The sequence below is a fragment of the Vigna radiata genome, chromosome 4, assembly GCF_000741045.1.
Source record: "Vigna radiata var. radiata cultivar VC1973A chromosome 4, Vradiata_ver6, whole genome shotgun sequence".
NCBI classification, from domain to species: Eukaryota; Viridiplantae; Streptophyta; class Magnoliopsida; order Fabales; family Fabaceae; genus Vigna; species Vigna radiata.
The window spans coordinates 16562474-16580457 of NC_028354.1; the positions used below are offsets into that span (position 1 = coordinate 16562474).

Sequence of the window (17984 nt, forward strand, 5' to 3'; positions counted from 1 at the left end):
TTATCATAATATTTAATGATTGATAATGTATGTCGTGTAAAACATATTCTGTTAATTAATTTAAATGATGTTCTGGTGTGAAGCCGAGTCACCAAATCTATACAATTTCTTCTCTCTAGGCCGTCTGCTAGTCCCGAAATGTATCCTCTAGCAGTCCTCTTTTTCCTTTCTCCTGTATTTGATGCGTCCAGAGGGTACCTACCAAAGGTACTCCGATGTTTAAGTTAGTTAGATTATCCGATCGGATCTCTGGATTCAGAAGTAAATGCGTAATAAATGAACCCACTTACATGTATTTATAGTGCTGGATATGGGCCTAGTATTAAGGTAATCTTAATCAAGGCCCAATCACAGCCCAATCACTTTAAGCATGTAATTATCCTAAGGGTGTTACTCCCTCCACCTCCCCCATTCTAACCTGTACCTCCCCATTTTTTTTTAACTTTTTTCATATTACCAAAATAACCTTTTTTATTTTATATTTTTACTTTTTTAACCCTCTGTTTAAGTAACCCTATATTTACTTTTTCCCTTTTCTATTTCACTCAATTGTAACAGCACCCCCACCACCCCCACCTTCTGACTCCCGTTTCCCTTCTCAGTTTCGTTTTTTTTAAGTTTTTACTCTAAACTCTCTCAGTCCAATGCATTTGCGTGCGACGGTGCGGCGGGTTTTTGCAGAGGTACGACGATGTTCGGTGGTGTGGCGGTGTTCGAGGAGAGAGTGGGCTCGTAGAGGGTGGGCAACTTCTGCTGTCAACACGTTTCTTCTCATGTTTGCTTGCATTCTTCTCAGAACACTTGCTTCTATGACAGCTGGTTTGGTACATGCTTATCTTTTTCAACTGCAAAAAGTTTTGATTTTTTTTTTGTGTATAAATGACAGTATAACAGAGGATCTCATAGATGAATAATAAAGAAGGATGCAGAAGGTGTTGTGTGTGGTGGGGTGGGACACCCACTCATGCTTTATTTATTTATTTACTATTATTTATTTATTCCCTCATTTGTTAGTATATAAATCGCAATTTAATTTAATTTAATTTTTCTTTTATTTTTTATAATATAGTTATTAGTTTCACTGGAATTAAAATAAACTTACCTCTCCTACACTGTTAGGAATGTAATAAATAAATGTAACACTGAGATTTTAGAATACTAGAATATGTGTTGCTTCCTCTTCCTTCATTCATATATTCTCTCCACTTTAAAGTTTTTAACAGATGGTGGTGGGGTGCTTCTACTTTTGATTTTTATTTGAACGTGATTGGATGTCTCCAAATGAATAAAAAAAGTTGAAAGATGAAATAGTAATTAATATTTGATACTTTTTTTAATGTGGCATGTGAACACTCCTATATAAACTTTGAACTCTGCATTTTAAAATGTTGACATTCATTTTACTTATAAACGGATCTTGACATCCGTTTTATCTTAAACGGATGTTTATATCCGTGGACGGATGCGTATTTCCGTTTAAATATTTTCATATTGTATAATCTTAAAAATGAAAAGGATAAATTAGGAATAGATAACATAGAATGAGGGGTAGAAAAGGAATGGGGAGGTAGAGGAAGAAAATGGGGAGGTGTAGAGAGTAACGCCCTTATCCTAATTATCCTGGCCTTACCTTAATCATGCAGACTGTCCGCATCTTACTGTCCGGTTCCTCTTATTTAGTCTGGCCGGCCGTCTTGCGGGGATAACTGACTGCCTCCATTTAGATGTCTTCAATAGATTGATTTGTCTTGACCAGTAGACTGTCCGGTTCTATTTCAGACGACCGGCCGGTGGTCCCTAATACAAATGACAAAAAGTATTGATATTGTTTATAACAACTATTTATATTTTATATTGCATCGTTCAATAAAGTTAGTGAAATACAAAACCATATTCCTCTCATATGCAATAATCAAGTTATACTTTTATTTTATTATAATTTACGTGATCTTCACTTTTTTTATAATAACAAAAAGTAATAAAATTATTATTATTATTATTTTAAATAAATTTAAATAATTTGTTTAATTTTATTGTAGGTAATATTTAGTTTTTCTTTAGATGATTTTTTTATTATAAATAGTTATTTTGTTTAAAAGAATAGTTAAACTTTAGAAAACAAAAATATCAAATAAAAATGATTAAATTAAAAAAAATCACTCAAAGGATAAAATTAGAAACAAAATGTATACACCAAAAGAGATAATCCTTTCTGTATGATAGTATAGAATTTCAAGTATATGAGAGAAAATATACAACTAGTGGTTTAATTTTATTTATCGCAACACTTCAAAATAAAATTAAAAGTTTAAATCTGAACATTATTTCTAATGAATATAATTAAGGATACTTTAGGAAACGTAATTCATTTTTTCACGAAATAACAAAATTAATTAAACTTAATTATTTTTTTTCTTTTAACAAGACTTATTTATATTTTAAAGCAGTATAAAATAAGGTATTTTTGCAAGTATTTGATGTAACTAGATAACTAATTTAAATATTGTTATTGTTTGATCTTTGTCCTTAATAAAATATCCTCAATTGTAAACAACTTTTGACTTTAAATGCTTAACTATGTGTCTTTGTCCTTACATTGACAATTATTGGTGTATGTTCTCCCTCACTATTTAAACTTTTGAATTTGAACACTGTTCTCAAAATATATTTTCATTTTCTATTACTTCACCCTGTGGTTCAAATTAAGCTACGTTTCGCTTTCTTTACCAAAATTTTCACACCTTTTTTTCTTCTATAGTATATCACAGCCCAACTCAACTATGTGGTGCCAAAGGTACAAAATTGCATGGCTTGTGCTGTAAATTTTGAAAGTAAAAATTATATAATACACATTAACATTCATTTGATACACCTAATAAAAATAAAATGGTTTTAAAAAACTAAACTTTTGTAATTTAAAAAAAAAAATGAAAATAAAAAAAGTAAAAAAAATATAGTATTAGATGAATGTAAAAAAATTATGTATGTGAAAGTATTACTTTTTGAATTCTAAACAATGAAAATTTATTGAGAAACGATACTTTGACTCACAAAAATATTTTACATTCAGTTTACATTATTCTTTTTTATTTTTTACTTTCTTTTTTATTGAAAAAATATAAAAGTTTATTTTTTTATATCCATTTTACACTTGTATTGTATGTCAAATGAATGTAAAAGTGTGTTATTCTACTATTACTCAAATTTATTTGTTGTTTTATTTTAAAATTATCAATTTGTATTAAAGATGTCAAGATTCTTGTATAGAAGAAATTCTCTAAAAAGGGGTGATGCTAATTTTACTTGGTGTAAAAAACTAGTTTTATGATATATAAACAATTTTAAATAAAAAAAATATTTAAACTTACCTAACTCGATTTGTTTAGTTACTTAGCATGTTAGAACCTAGTGATGTATTTGTGATAGGTTACCTATTTGATTATGTTGGTGAAATATTGTCGGATGGATGTCTTCTGCTGCCAAGGTTATTATTTTGCTATGGTAGTTTCTGGTTTCATGCTTAAGTCAAATAAGACAGTTGTGAAATGGATAGAATTGTATCTTTTTATGAATATATATCAAAATTAATGTTTTCATTCATATAGTTAAATTTTTTGATAAAAGTATAATTATAATAAAAGGAGTGAAAATTTTCCTAATTTTTTAGCTAAACTTTATTTTATAATAACTCTTTCACTTAAAGTTTTGATTAGTGTGTAAGACTTTTTTTCATTTCTAATTTGTGATGTAATAAAAGACACAGAAGAATAGAAGAATGGATTATCTGGTGTTCAAAATTGATACACTCATCTCCAGAATTAGTTTTATACAATAAATTATTTCTACGTCATGTTAAAACCACTACACCATGCCAACCTACCTTCACAAAATCAAAAACCAACAGTGTCTTTCAAATGCACAACATGAAACACAACCAAATGTATCAAAAACCTCAATTCTCACAACATAAATAGGTGAACTCAACCACTCATTCACATGTTTTTAACTGTGTATTAAAAGCTTCAACTATTAGTCAATGCATGCAGCCAATCTCCACTGTTCATAAGTGCATCTTAAAGAATCTAGCCAAGAAATCTCCATAAGCTACAAATGCATGTTATGCATAATATTCTCTGCTCAAATTTCTTTTTAAATTGCTTTATCCAAACATAAGAGCTATACACTCTTCCATTGTCAAATAGAATACATTGACTGGACTAAATACAATCTAAATTGAGAATGGAATCGACATTTTACTCTCTCTTTTCTTCAAGATTAGTTTTATACATTTTATAAACTTATCAATTTATTAATTATTATTATTATTTCTTTATGTAAATTAAAAGTTAAATGTTAATGATAATTTATAAATATTTTTTTTTCTCCATGACATCTTCAAAGAATACGTGAAAGTTACAAAATTTAAAATAGGTAATATTTATTATAATTTAGTGAGTTTTAGTTTAAACATTATTTTGTTATTTTAAGATTTCAGATTAAGAGTAAAAGTGTACATTTTAATAAAGTACAAAAAAAAATGTTGATGAATCACAAGTTTATTAAATTTATAAGAAAAGTCTTTTAAATAGCGAGTTTAAACATTCTATTTGGTTGAGTTAAATGACATTATTGAGTATTTGTAAATAAAAAGAGTTTTCACTCAATAGAATGTATAATGTAAAACAAATTTATACATAAGAAATTATTGTTGAAAGTTCAAATATAAGTTAGAATTTGAGATTGGATTGCGTAATATTTAAGTTTTTCATCTCTGTGTTTCTTCTAAAGAAAAATATTAATAAATATTACAAAATAATGTGAAAAACCCAAGTGAATGAAATAAAATATTATATAATACCTATGATCATATACTTCTCTTTCTCTCAGTAAAGAAAAAAAATAAAAAAAAATAAAAAAAAATAAAAAATAAATAAATAAATAAATAAATAAATAAAAATATATATATATATATATATATATATATATATATATATATATTAAATCCATCAGGAGGTTTGGTTTTATTCTAATTACATATTTTTTTTAAGTTTTGTAAATTATGTTCTTAATATTGAAAAATTGAATTAATTTGGTCTCTGCCGTTAAATCAAGTTAACGGAGTTAAGTTTTTTGTTACCTGTGAGGATGATGTGGATAAATTTCGTGATGTATCCTTATATGTTGCATTATCTTAAACAATAAATTTAAAAATTGGGATTTTTGACCCATTTTAAAATCTCTCATAAGAAATTACTGGAATAGGTCTAGTTATTATTATTATTTTAACTTTTATTACTATTATCATTATTATTAATTATTTGTATTATTTAATTTTTATTCTGAATAATTTTTTTTAAATAACTGAAGCTTCTTCCTTCTTTCTTCCACAAACCCAAGAACTTTCTCACTGCACTGTTTGCGCCGCGCCACCTAGATCGTTGTCACATTGTCGCCAGCGACCACCTCCTGCACCAGGCACTCAATCATCAAACTCGTTGCTGCAGTATTGCCGATAACAATTGCCTGTACCACGTAGCTCTATCACCGTATCCTGTTCAGGTGGAAACCACCACACCACTTCCACTTCGTTCACGACTACCGTCATCGGTGTTGACGAAACCATTTATAGGAAGCACTGCTCAACTATCGCACTTTGTTCTATTGGGGTCGATCACAACCGTTTTGTTCAGTTCACGATCATCCTGATCTGTCCTCTTTGGCGTGACGTTTCTCTTCTATTTTCTTTCTGAAATTCTGGACCCAACAATGTCGAATTGCAAGAGGGCAAAAGTTTTGATTGAATCAGCTTCCCTAGTTGCGAAATCAACCTCAAACTCCTCGCATTTGACGACGCCAGATTCAATCTCTCGAGTAATCTCAGTAGTTTCCAATCTTGAAGAACAACAAACCTAAACCCTTTTTCCAATTGCTTTCCTCAGTGATGTGTTCTTGAGAAACACTCAGCTTCAGATGTTTCATCCCAATTCAATTTTAAATTAACCCTAATTTTAAAATCTTTCACAAAAACCTCAATTTTAAATTAATTGCTTAAGATTTTGCCGCGTACAAGGTTCTGTGCACGTAAAAGATTCTATGCACGCCACGTCAAGAAATTTATCCACCTCACCCTCACAGGTAAACAAAAAGCTAACCTTGTTAACTTGATTTAATGGCAGGGACAAAATTCATTCGATTTTTGAAATTTAAGAACCTAATTGACAAAACTTAAAAGACGGAAATTTAAGTGGAAAAAAAAACACAAAAATAAAGACCTCTGAATAGGTTTAATATATATATATATATATATATATATATATATATATATATTTCAATTTTATTTGAAGAAATTAATTCCTTTCTTCATTATAAATTGCTTAATTATGTTGTAGTTTTTTTTATCTTCTTAACATTTTCATTATAAAAAAATCATTAAATAAAAATTAATTTAAAATAAATAATATTTAAATTATTATATTGATTAAGTTAGATATTATTTTATAAATTAAAAATTGTTAATATTTAAAATAATTTCTATTATTAATAAATTTATAATAATTTTTTTATCAGAATCTAAATTGATTTTTAATACTAGTTATCAATTTAAAGATTTGAAATAATATCTCTTAAACAATATAGTTATAGTTAATATACTACATGTGGAATAAAAAGAGAGAAAATAAAATCTAACTAGGAAGATGGAGTTTACATTTTTAATATATTAAACAAAACAAAAATATACTTAATATGAAATTAGAAAAGAAAAAGTTTGTACAATCTTATTGTTTATTCATAAAGATAAAAGATTATTAAAACTAGTCAATAAAAAATGTCCGTATGAATTGGATTTTAAATTTAAATTCATATTTTGTGGAAATATGAAGAAATATAACTCAATGTATTGGTTTTGGGAATATGAATTAGACATATAAAAATAAATTTATATAAAAAAAAACCTAAAATATTAGCTTTAATTTAAAATTGTAAGAAAAATAATTTGCTTAATGTGTACTCAAAATTTACTTAATCCCTCATAACAAATATATCATAACTAATGTGATTATTAACAACTTTACACTTAATATAAACTTCTCAATCATTTATAATTATTAATATTAAACACTGCTATAAACATTAACATTTAATATTAAAAATTTATAAAAAAAATAAAATAAAATGGGAACCATACCAAATCCATAATAAAAATTATATTTAATGAAACATAGACAAACTATATCTATTATGAAAAAATATAAACAAATACATGGAGATATAACATTAAACTACTTATATTGTTTTCTATGAATCAAAGCTAAATAGTTAACTTATAAAAATAATAATTTCCTTCATATGAGAAATTTTGAACGATAATGCTTATAAAAATGCAAACACTGACGTCATTTCCTTCTAAGGTTCTAAGAAACCTAAAATAATTGACACATTAAAGAAGAATCACTTTTCAACCAAAACCTTTGAAAATCCTTCCTCAAAGCCTGCTATGATGTATAAATGACTCCATAAATTCGACATAAATAGAAGTTTGAATCCCTAAAAAAAATGAAAAACTACTCACATATTCATCCGACTTCCTCTAAATATACCAATACATGAAATTAAATAAAAACAACCCCTAGCTACACCATTAATATTCATCTTAAGCTAGTTCATAAATGAAACTTGTCATATTACTTTCATAAATGAAACCACCTTACATTCCCTAATTTGAATATTAAAAAATTTCAGTACAAAAAAATCATAAAACATATAGAACAATATATTTCTTAGATTTATTACCAACCATACACATCAACTCTTAATGTGAAAAATAGCATAAGAAATCACAATTAGATAATAAAATCTACTATAACTTTTCATTTCGAAATCATTCAAATAACTACAATAAAGAACACCATTAGATAACAAACAATAAAGATAAAATGAGAAAGATTTAATATTATCACCGTAAAAAACATATAGAACATAAAACCACTTATTTTTTTAATCTCCAAATTAATAAATAAACAATAGAACCAAAATTTTAGCGGGACACCTCAAATCAAGTTTTTTCCATCCATATATTCCATGTTAGCCAAAAGAATACAACTTTGGTTGCAACTTTTAAAAATATTAGAATAAATATGTGATGTCTTCTTACGTAATAATCAAATAATTTCAATATTTAAATCATTGTAATCCATTAGATTGTTGTCTTGCAATCAAATAGTCCTAAATTAAATATATCTTTACAGTTTTCTTAACAATAGTGGCTAAGTATTATTAATATTTTGTTAACATTTACATACTCAAATTTGTATAAATTGGATTGATTAATTTTTTAATAGAAAATTGTAAGAAAAATAAGTTGCACTAATAAAAGAAAGGATGAATTTATAAATTAAAATTATTAGTCACTAAAATAGTCATTATCATGAAAATAATTATAATCAGTTTATAAATTAAATTTTAAATTAATCTAAAATATTACTGTTAATTTAGTAAATTAACAGTAATGTTATTAATTAATTTAAAATATAATTCATAAACTAATTATAAATTTTTATTCATAAAAATTATTGTTTTAATGATTAAAAATTTTTAGTTTATAAATTAGTATGTAAAGTAATTACTATAATGATAAATTATTTTTTATTTTTAAAATTATTTGATATTCAGAAGTTTCCTTATATTGATAAAATTTAAAAAATAAAAATAAGAGAAAAGGTAGAGAAAGAATGACACAAAACTTATACTTCTCTTTACTTAGTGTGTTTTTCTTTTATCTCACTAATTCGGCCTTATTAGAAACCTTTTGTTTATGGGTTAGTACCCAGTGTTGAAATAATACTTTGCTTATAAAAAAAAATACATGTACATTAATGTATTATCTCTCTCTCTCTATATATTTATTTATTTATTTAAAGATAATAAAAATGATAAATTTATAAATGATATGATATGATGAAAATAATATATATAAATAAAATTAAGGTGCATGTGTGTATTATTGTTGCCATGTAAGTGTAATTTGGGTTGATAATAACAAAGGTAAATGACAATATGACACTTTTGGCATCATGCGTTCACAGACTTTCTTTGGTGGTTTTGTGGTCATGGCTTTAGACATTTTTAAAACTTTTACTATGCTTCTCTTGCACGGATCAAAACTTGTAAAAGTTAAAAAAGGTGCATATGAGATGACCAAATAACACTCATTTTTATATATATAACTAATAACATAAAAGGTTATTAAATATATATAAATTTTTTACATTCATTTATTATTATTATTATTATTTTTCTTTTAAAAAATATAAAATTTTCTTTTATTTTATAACTATCTTATCTTTATAACATATGTAAAAATGTAAATGTATATCTTTCTATGGTTTCTCATATAAATATTACAGCTGTATGATTGGCAAAATCACACAATATGTTGGCCCCATCTCATTTATCTTCACAAGACAATGTCATAAAATGGGACCAAGAGGGATGAAAAAAACTTGAATGATTGGCTCACCCTAGTAAACAACTTAAGCGCTGCTACCAAAGTTTCTTTTTTCATGAAAATTTATTGCATGTAAATGACATTAACCTAACAATTAGTATGCCCAAAATCTGAACATCAATTTTCAAAAGTGAAACATAACTACTTAATTAAACATTTCTATCAATTATTACAGTACAAAGTCATCTCAGTAAATAGGATTCAAGAATCTTTTCCGCCAAAACTTGATAGTGTTTCAAAATATCCTCTATATCAGACATTGGTCATTAATTTCCTCGGCACAACAAAGCTGGAGGTTTTGCAAACGTGTTCCTACCCAAATGACTCTACGTAACCAAGATCTATAAGTTTTTCTAGATATAATAAAAAATACCAAAAGAATAATAATAAAAAAAAACAATTCAACGGATATGACACATACATACACAAAAACTTTCTATCTGGACGAAAACTTGCACTCATAAAGGCAACCCACTCTATACGGTAAATGCACCATTCCCATTCTTTCACCTATAAATTTCCCCTCCAAACCACACCAACACGACGCACAGAACTTCATTCCCTTACTCTCTTACCCTCATTCTCACTCATGAGAACTCTTCACCACGCTCCAACTCTCATTAAACCACACTCTACAACCCTCCTTCAATCAACCAAACCCATACACAAAATGGACAAAATGATGAACGCCAACATGCCTCAGTTACGATCATCGTCGTCCATGTCACCACCATTGTCGTCATTGACCAACAAAGTTGGAAAGAGATGGAAGGAATACCAAGGAGTGAACAATTGGAACGGTATGTTAGACCCCTTGGACGAGAACCTTCGCGCCGAGATTCTCCGCTATGGCCAATTCGTCGAGGCCGCGTATAAGTCCTTCGAATTTGACCCTTCTTCCCCTAACTACGCCACATGCAAGTTCCCAAAGAGCACACACTTGGAAAGGTGCGGGTTACGCAACACCGGTTACAAGGTAACCAAACACCTACGTGCAACCTCGGGGATCAAATTACCTAGCTGGGTGGACAAAGCACCGGGTTGGGTGGCAACACAATCAAGCTACATTGGGTACGTAGCAGTGTGTCACAACAAAGAAGAAATCAAACGACTTGGTCGAAGAGACATTGTTGTCGCATTCAGAGGTACCACCACGTGTCTTGAATGGCTCGAAAATCTTCGAGCCACTCTTACAAACGTGGTTCCATCTACTGTAAATGGAATCACAGTAGCAGAGCCATGCAGTGTGGAAGAAAACGGAGCCATGGTGGAAAGTGGCTTCCTGAGTTTGTACACGTCCAAGGTGAGTGACAATCCTTCGTTGATGAGCTTGCAAGATATGGTGAGAAAAGAGATTGCTCGGATCCTTAAAACTTATGAAGGAGAAAATCTGAGTTTGACCATTACTGGGCATAGTTTGGGGGCGGCACTGGCGACTCTAGCCGCGTATGACATAAAGAACAGTTTTCTCCGGCCACCGCATGTGACAGTGATCTCCTTCGGCGGCCCCCGAGTCGGAAACCGGAGCTTTCGGCGGCGGCTGGAGGAGCAGGGGACTAAGGTGTTGCGGATAGTGAACTCGGATGATGTTATAACAAAGATACCAGGATTCGTGTTTGATGAGGCGGAGAGAAAGGAAGGTGACGTGGAGGAGAATGGAGGTGAACACGTGGCTAGTTTTCAGGGATGGATGCGGAATCGCGTGAAAGAGGTACAGTGGCTGTTGTACTCAGAGATTGGGGAGGAGCTTCGGCTCTGTAGCAGGGATTCTCCATACCTAAGGGGAATTAACATTGCCACGTGTCATGATTTAAACATTTATCTGCATCTCGTTGACGGCTTTGTCAGTTCCACATGTCCCTTTAGGGCCACTGCCAAGAGGTTTCTCCGCCATTAAATTTTGTACACATTTTACTCTAAGAATGACTCTGTAAATACAAGGGATGATTGAAAATGAAAAATGGAGAAAAAGAGAGAGCGAGGAAAACTAAATTTGAGACACGTGGACATGATTGTTTGATATGATAGTTTTAAGTGTTCCAGTGCAGGGCTTTATTTTTGGGAATGTACGATTGAATGACTGATTTTATTATACATATTCTTTTGGTTTTGTCCTTATAGTTTGGTGGCGTAGAAGGGGCAAAGGGTAATTTGCAGATAATTTGAAGATAGAAGGTAATAATAATAATAATAATAATAAAATATGAAAAGAGTTGGGTGAAAAAAGAAAAGCAGAAATGGGGAAGTAGTATGATAGTTTTACGAAAAGAAAGTTGTGAGTGAGCACATAATGGGAAAGGAAGGTCCCATTAGATGTGGCCCCAATTGGTGTATTTTTGAGTTCTAAGTAGAGAGCATGCGTGCTTTCCACCATTGAGGTTCGCAATGTCCACTTCAAGTTGCTAACGAAAGCTACTTCCAATACGTGAAGGGTTAATAATGCCAACATGTTTCCGTGTAAGTAATACATTTCAATAATCTTCCATCACAAAAACAATTGCTCTTACCTATAAGGAAACCAAATTTTTACAACATTATTCATATTTTAGTTACATACATTTATCTATGTAGGATTTTGTTCATCCCATCATCACGCCATTCCCACCCTTAGTACCCTTCTCAATCATTTCCAGGAACATGGAAAAAGCTGTTCCCAATCAATACTTTTCAATCATTTTGCATCAACTCAAACCATCACTACAATCCTAGCTTCACCAATATATATATATAAAAGGACATAGAACAAAAAGTTTATATTATATACATTTATATCAGACAAAATCAATACATTAATTTATTATAATCATCAGAACACCTTAAGCGTTTTAATATTTATACCGCGATAAAAAAAAATAAAAAATATATAACGGTAAGTCAATGATCACATACATTGTATATAATAGAAAGTTGAAGTCAAAAAGTGCTTGAAAATTAGTTACAAAGGAATAGTAGTTTTCATTGGTTAACAACGGATGGATTCGTCTGTCCCTTTCCTTCTGATACTAACTTGTCAAACTTATATTAGGTTAGTGTGAAAAGATATAATTGTAATATGTAATATTATATTTAAAAAATAAATAAAATTAAAACTTAGAAACGTATATAGAAAATGTAAAGTTTGAATGTAGACAAGTGTTAGGCTCTTACGCACAATGACATAAATAATATATTAACAAAGTCTCGGTACACATATCTAGTTATCATCTTATCATTATTTCTTTTCTATGACGTCGTTCCTTTGTGGCTCTTGAAGCAACAATTACGAGGAAAATATTTCTTATTAATAAAATAATATTTTTATTTTATCTATCGCCTACATGTAAATAATGCAAAACATTGAAAAAGTAATTTAGATTAAGCTTGTGTTCCTAACACATACCAAACCAATGGGAGATACTTTTATTTTTTTGAAAGGGGAAATCGAATATATTTTTTATGGTGATAATAAGAGTACCCAAAAAAGTTAAATATCTTCTACAGAGGTTACTCGATTAAATGTAATGTAACATGAACCTGATAGACGTTTTCCAAATAATGTTTCTATCTCACTGTAAGCCACACACATCCTGAATTATATTCCACAAAAACGCATTATGTTGAGACAAAATTCGTTTTTGTATATCAGCCACGAGTGTTTAGAACTGTCATCATATATTATCGACCACATTCAAGAGTGATGTGGCTTTAATACTTTTTATATCAGTTACACCTAGTTAGTTATTTATAGAAAAAGTTCAATTATGCAAAATCTCACTATAAGAACATCATTGCAAAATGTGAAACTTACTAAACAACATATAAAACAAGAAATATATAAAATAAATGTCCTTCTTGTGGAGCAAATGTTGCATGTAGAGTGTTCCCATAGGATTTGGTAGAACAGTAGATAAGTCCATCTATAATAATAAATATATATATAAAATGTCAACAAGGATCATGCAAAAAGAAAAAAAATGTTCCATCGTGTTATCCTTTGAGCTTCAAAAGTAGCATACAGGATGTCTTATCATCGCAAGTTACCTTTTCTTTATATCTTCAACTATTGATTCTCGGTCTAATTCATCCTTGATCAAATTGGACTCAGTTAAATGAATTGGATCGTGAATTTTTTAATTTTTGTTGCTAAAATTTGTAATTATAAAACATTTTTTCTAGAAATTTTAGAATACATTTTTTATATTTAATATTTAAAAATACAGATTTTGTCAATAAATAAATGATTATATATTTATAACTAACTTTATTAATAATTTTAGTTAGGTTTGGTTGGTCTTGAGTTCAATAAAAAAAATAAATATTGTTCCCATCATTTCACTCCTAAAAGATTGAAATAGATTAAATTGAGTCAACTTTGACTCAATACAGAGAAACCTGGTAAGAAGTTACGAACTGATACCTTATAACTATAATCACTTTATTCCACCACTTTATTCCACTTAAATTCGCCTAAGAAAAAAAAGTAATAGTTATATATATATATATATATATATATATATATATATATATATATATATATATATATATATTTTAAACTCCTATGAAAAAAGTTGTCTTTAGTTTTTAAATTAAATTATAAATTATTTTGTTTTTAAACTTTATAAAAATTATGTAAAATATTTTTTTAAACAAAATACATGTAAAACTTTTTTCTTCTAATAAATGAAATTTCACATATAATTTTCACATGTGTTACTAAGGACTTATAGCTGACCGATTGGATACAGTGACAAATCAGATGGAAAGGACCAAGCGATACAGTGACAAATCGGATGGAAAGGACCAAGCGGCTGACGATGGAAAGGACCTCGCGACTGCTCGGCCCAACAACAGTTGAGCAGAGTTAAGGTACAATTAATGTTATAACCGCTACTTAAGATTTGCATTAATGATCATTAAAAGGTAAATTAATTGGTCAGATCCTTATAAACTCTATAAATAGGGTTTAATTTCGAGGTAAACTCACTTTGACTCAGTATTGAATTACTAAAGACCTACAGAGAAAGATTATTAGAGAGTCGGAGTATATTCTGCAAGTCATCTTCTTACACCTATCGATTACCAAAGCACAGAGTGGAAAGATATTCGACAGAGACAAAAACTTAATAGGCAATTATTCTCGTCCAATTTTAGCAGAAACAACATGATATTTTACATTATTTTCATAAAATTCAATATGAAAAAATATTTTTCTTTATAATAATTTAACGATGAAAAACATATTTAAAAAGTTTACTGCTAAAAATTGACATGTTTGTTGTTTCAAAAGGTAAGTCGTATTTATATGTAAGCATGATTATGGGTTGCATTTAAGAATCTTTAGGGTTTGTGTCCGTTGTTCCATTCTCATGGCCGACCAGTCATAGGAATGCATAATATCGAATATACAGACACATTTGTTATCTATCACATTGTATTTTTCATTAGGTATTAAATAACTACGACTTCATGTAAAAGTAATTTTATAAAAGAAACAATCACATAACATTTTATAAGTTAAATTTAATTTACGCATAAATTAAAAAAAAAATAGTATGAACTCCTATAAATGAATTTATATATATAAGCTAATTACTTATAAATAAAATTATTCTATTTTTTCACTCAAAAATCTCGGTGAATTAGTTTCACTAAACGAACTTATATACGTAAATTAGTTTTTACTAATTAAAATTGATTTCATTTTTTTTAAAACTTTTTTCTACTATAAGCATTTATAAAGTTTCTCTAAACAAATTTGTATTTAGATTTATGATATCTTTGGATTGATATACAATCACATGAGAAAAAACAATCAATATCAACAAGGACCAACAAAAAAAAAATTCTTTTTTTTAACACCATCTTGACATTTTTGGAGATATATAATTGCATATAGAATCCAAAGTTGTCCAAAGATGAAATATTATGGTCATGTCCTTCTCAAAGTGCTTGCATTATCTTGGAGGATCATGCTTGAGAGATTGTCTATTGAAATTTTAATGTGTGTAAATGAACATATTGTTTCAAGTGAGTAAATTTTACGTGTTTTATTTTTTCATGAACCCTGATACTCTTTACGTGTATTTATATTGTCTAGTAACCAATGGATTTTGTAATACAGTTATATGAGTTTATTATTGTGAAGTTTGTCTAATGACATCTTTATTCTTTATTGTGTTAAGTTTAACTTTATTTTATGTGGCATATAAGTGATATGATTTATGGAAAAAGTAACAAATTTTTAAAAATGGGTTTTAATAGATTTAAGAATTGTTTTTTCATATTGTTAGATCGTCAATAGAATAAATTTGTAATGGTTCATCGTGTCAAAATAGGTCATTCTGTCTCATCCGATCCGATCCATCACAGGTTGACTGACTACTTAGTGAGCCAACCCAACCCGATTTATTTATTAGTGAGTCGAAAAAATTTGAACCCAGCTTGACCCACCACGGGTTGATGGGTTAAACAGACTGGCTCACTGACTCACTTAACTTTTTTTTTTTTCACCTTCTTCTTCCAGGATTTTTATAACAGGTTACTTTGATCGATCAAATTGAAACAATAATAATTGGACGATTTGATATAAAAGAAAATGAAACAAAAGAACTCTATTGTTATATATTATAAGCTATCAAGCATAAAAATTTTCCAATTTAGTTTAATGAGATATAGACAATCGTTTGGCCAAGAAACTACATAAAACAATTAACAAAAATATATAGCTCAATACTCGTATCTTCTAAAACTATCATTCTTTGAAAAAAAATGACATCTTCTTGAACTATCCAATCTATAACATTATTTATATATTAAATTGGAGTTCTAAATGGATAAATACAAAATATTATGCTTTTTTGCAGCGGTGCAAAAAGGAAAGACTGCATGTACAGGCAAGTGCAACGTTTTGAGTTGCAATGTTTTTGGTTTGATTGAATAATTAATTAATTTCATTTTATTAAAAAAATAAAAAAAATAGATCAATTGGTAAGTCAGGATCTTTGTGAGTCAAGTAAAAATTAACTCTCATCAAAATTTCATATTTTTTTTTCAACTTAATCATGTTTAAACTCGTAGTAAACTGAATTGACTTACGTGTTTCAACCCATTTTGATAACAGGTTCACCTATTACTTTTGAATTATGTTTAGGTTTTATTTTTAAATCAAAACATAAGAGATTATTACAAAGAGAAAAATATCTCTTAGATATGGATGATATGCAATAACCAATTATTTTTATAAAAGATAGGTACAAGGAGTTACTTGATAAGGTTAAGGTATCTCTTAGATCTAGATTAGATATAGATGATATGCAATAACCAATTATTTTTATAAAATATAGGTACAAGAAGTTATTTGATAAGATTGGACAAAATATTTGTCATTAAGTTAGAACTATTGTTAATAGTTGAAAAATTAAACTTGTGACTTTTATCTTGATATATTTACTATTTGACTAAATGTTGTAAGTGACAGTTATAATATAAATTTTTTTATTTAAGATCATGACCATTCAAATGTCATGATTTGTTTAAAATTTTACTCACTTTGACTTTTAGACAATTGATATAATCAATAATAAGATTAATATATATATATATATATATATATATATATATATATATATATATATATATATATATATATATATATATATCAACATTACCATCAGGAAAATATTCAATATTTTTAAATATATACTAAACTCTTCACGTATTAATATATACAAACGTTTATTATATATTATTTAAAAATATTCACTCTTATTATAGTTTAATAGTATATAAAATTTAATCATTATTTCTTATATTTCATAAAATTCCAATAATATTTTGTATTAATTGATTATATAAGTGAGTGTATTGAGACAAAATCTCTACAAATATACACGAAGATTAACTCAATGTAATAATAAATTAAAATTAAATAAAATATATGGAATTTCAATAGTAAATTGACGTCAAATATTGTTTGTCTTCCACGTCAAATTCGAGAATGACGTTATTTCGAGAATGACGTTATATCAGGAGACATTAATTTAATGTCGAATTTTGTTAATATACTACGTTAATTTAACGTTGAATTTTGTTAATAAATGACATTAATATTTTTTTTTTATTTTTTTAATTAATTGTGATCCTTTTTTACAGTTTTACTAGACCTGAAAAGTAGAAAAAAACAACAATTTTCAGGTTTTGGTATTTTATAAAGCATGAACTATAAACAGTAATATAGGATCAATCAAAGAACAATAAAAAACAACAAAGAAGTTCAATCAAACAACAAACAAGTTCAATCAAACAATAACAACAAACAAGTTCAACCAAACAACAACAACAACAAACAAGTTTAACAAAAAAATAACAAATAAGTTATCAAGAAATAAGAAAACGAAAACTAACCTGGGTTTATTGTGTTGCCACCCGTGAGAGAGAAAACAAAATGCTCCTATAAAGGACAAGAACATGAAAATAATCGGTGAAAACAAACGAAAATCAT

General features: G+C 28.2%; 1 protein-coding gene across 1 annotated transcript; it reads left to right on the forward strand.

The window, feature by feature from the left end:
• Positions 1-9747: 9747 nt before the first annotated feature.
• Positions 9748-11550, forward strand: LOC106758441 (phospholipase A(1) DAD1, chloroplastic-like). Its single transcript, XM_014641366.2, has one exon. The coding sequence runs from the start codon at positions 9993-9995 to the stop codon at positions 11400-11402; it is 1410 nt and encodes a 469-aa protein (XP_014496852.2). The 5' UTR covers positions 9748-9992; the 3' UTR covers positions 11403-11550.
• Positions 11551-17984: the final 6434 nt, after the last annotated feature.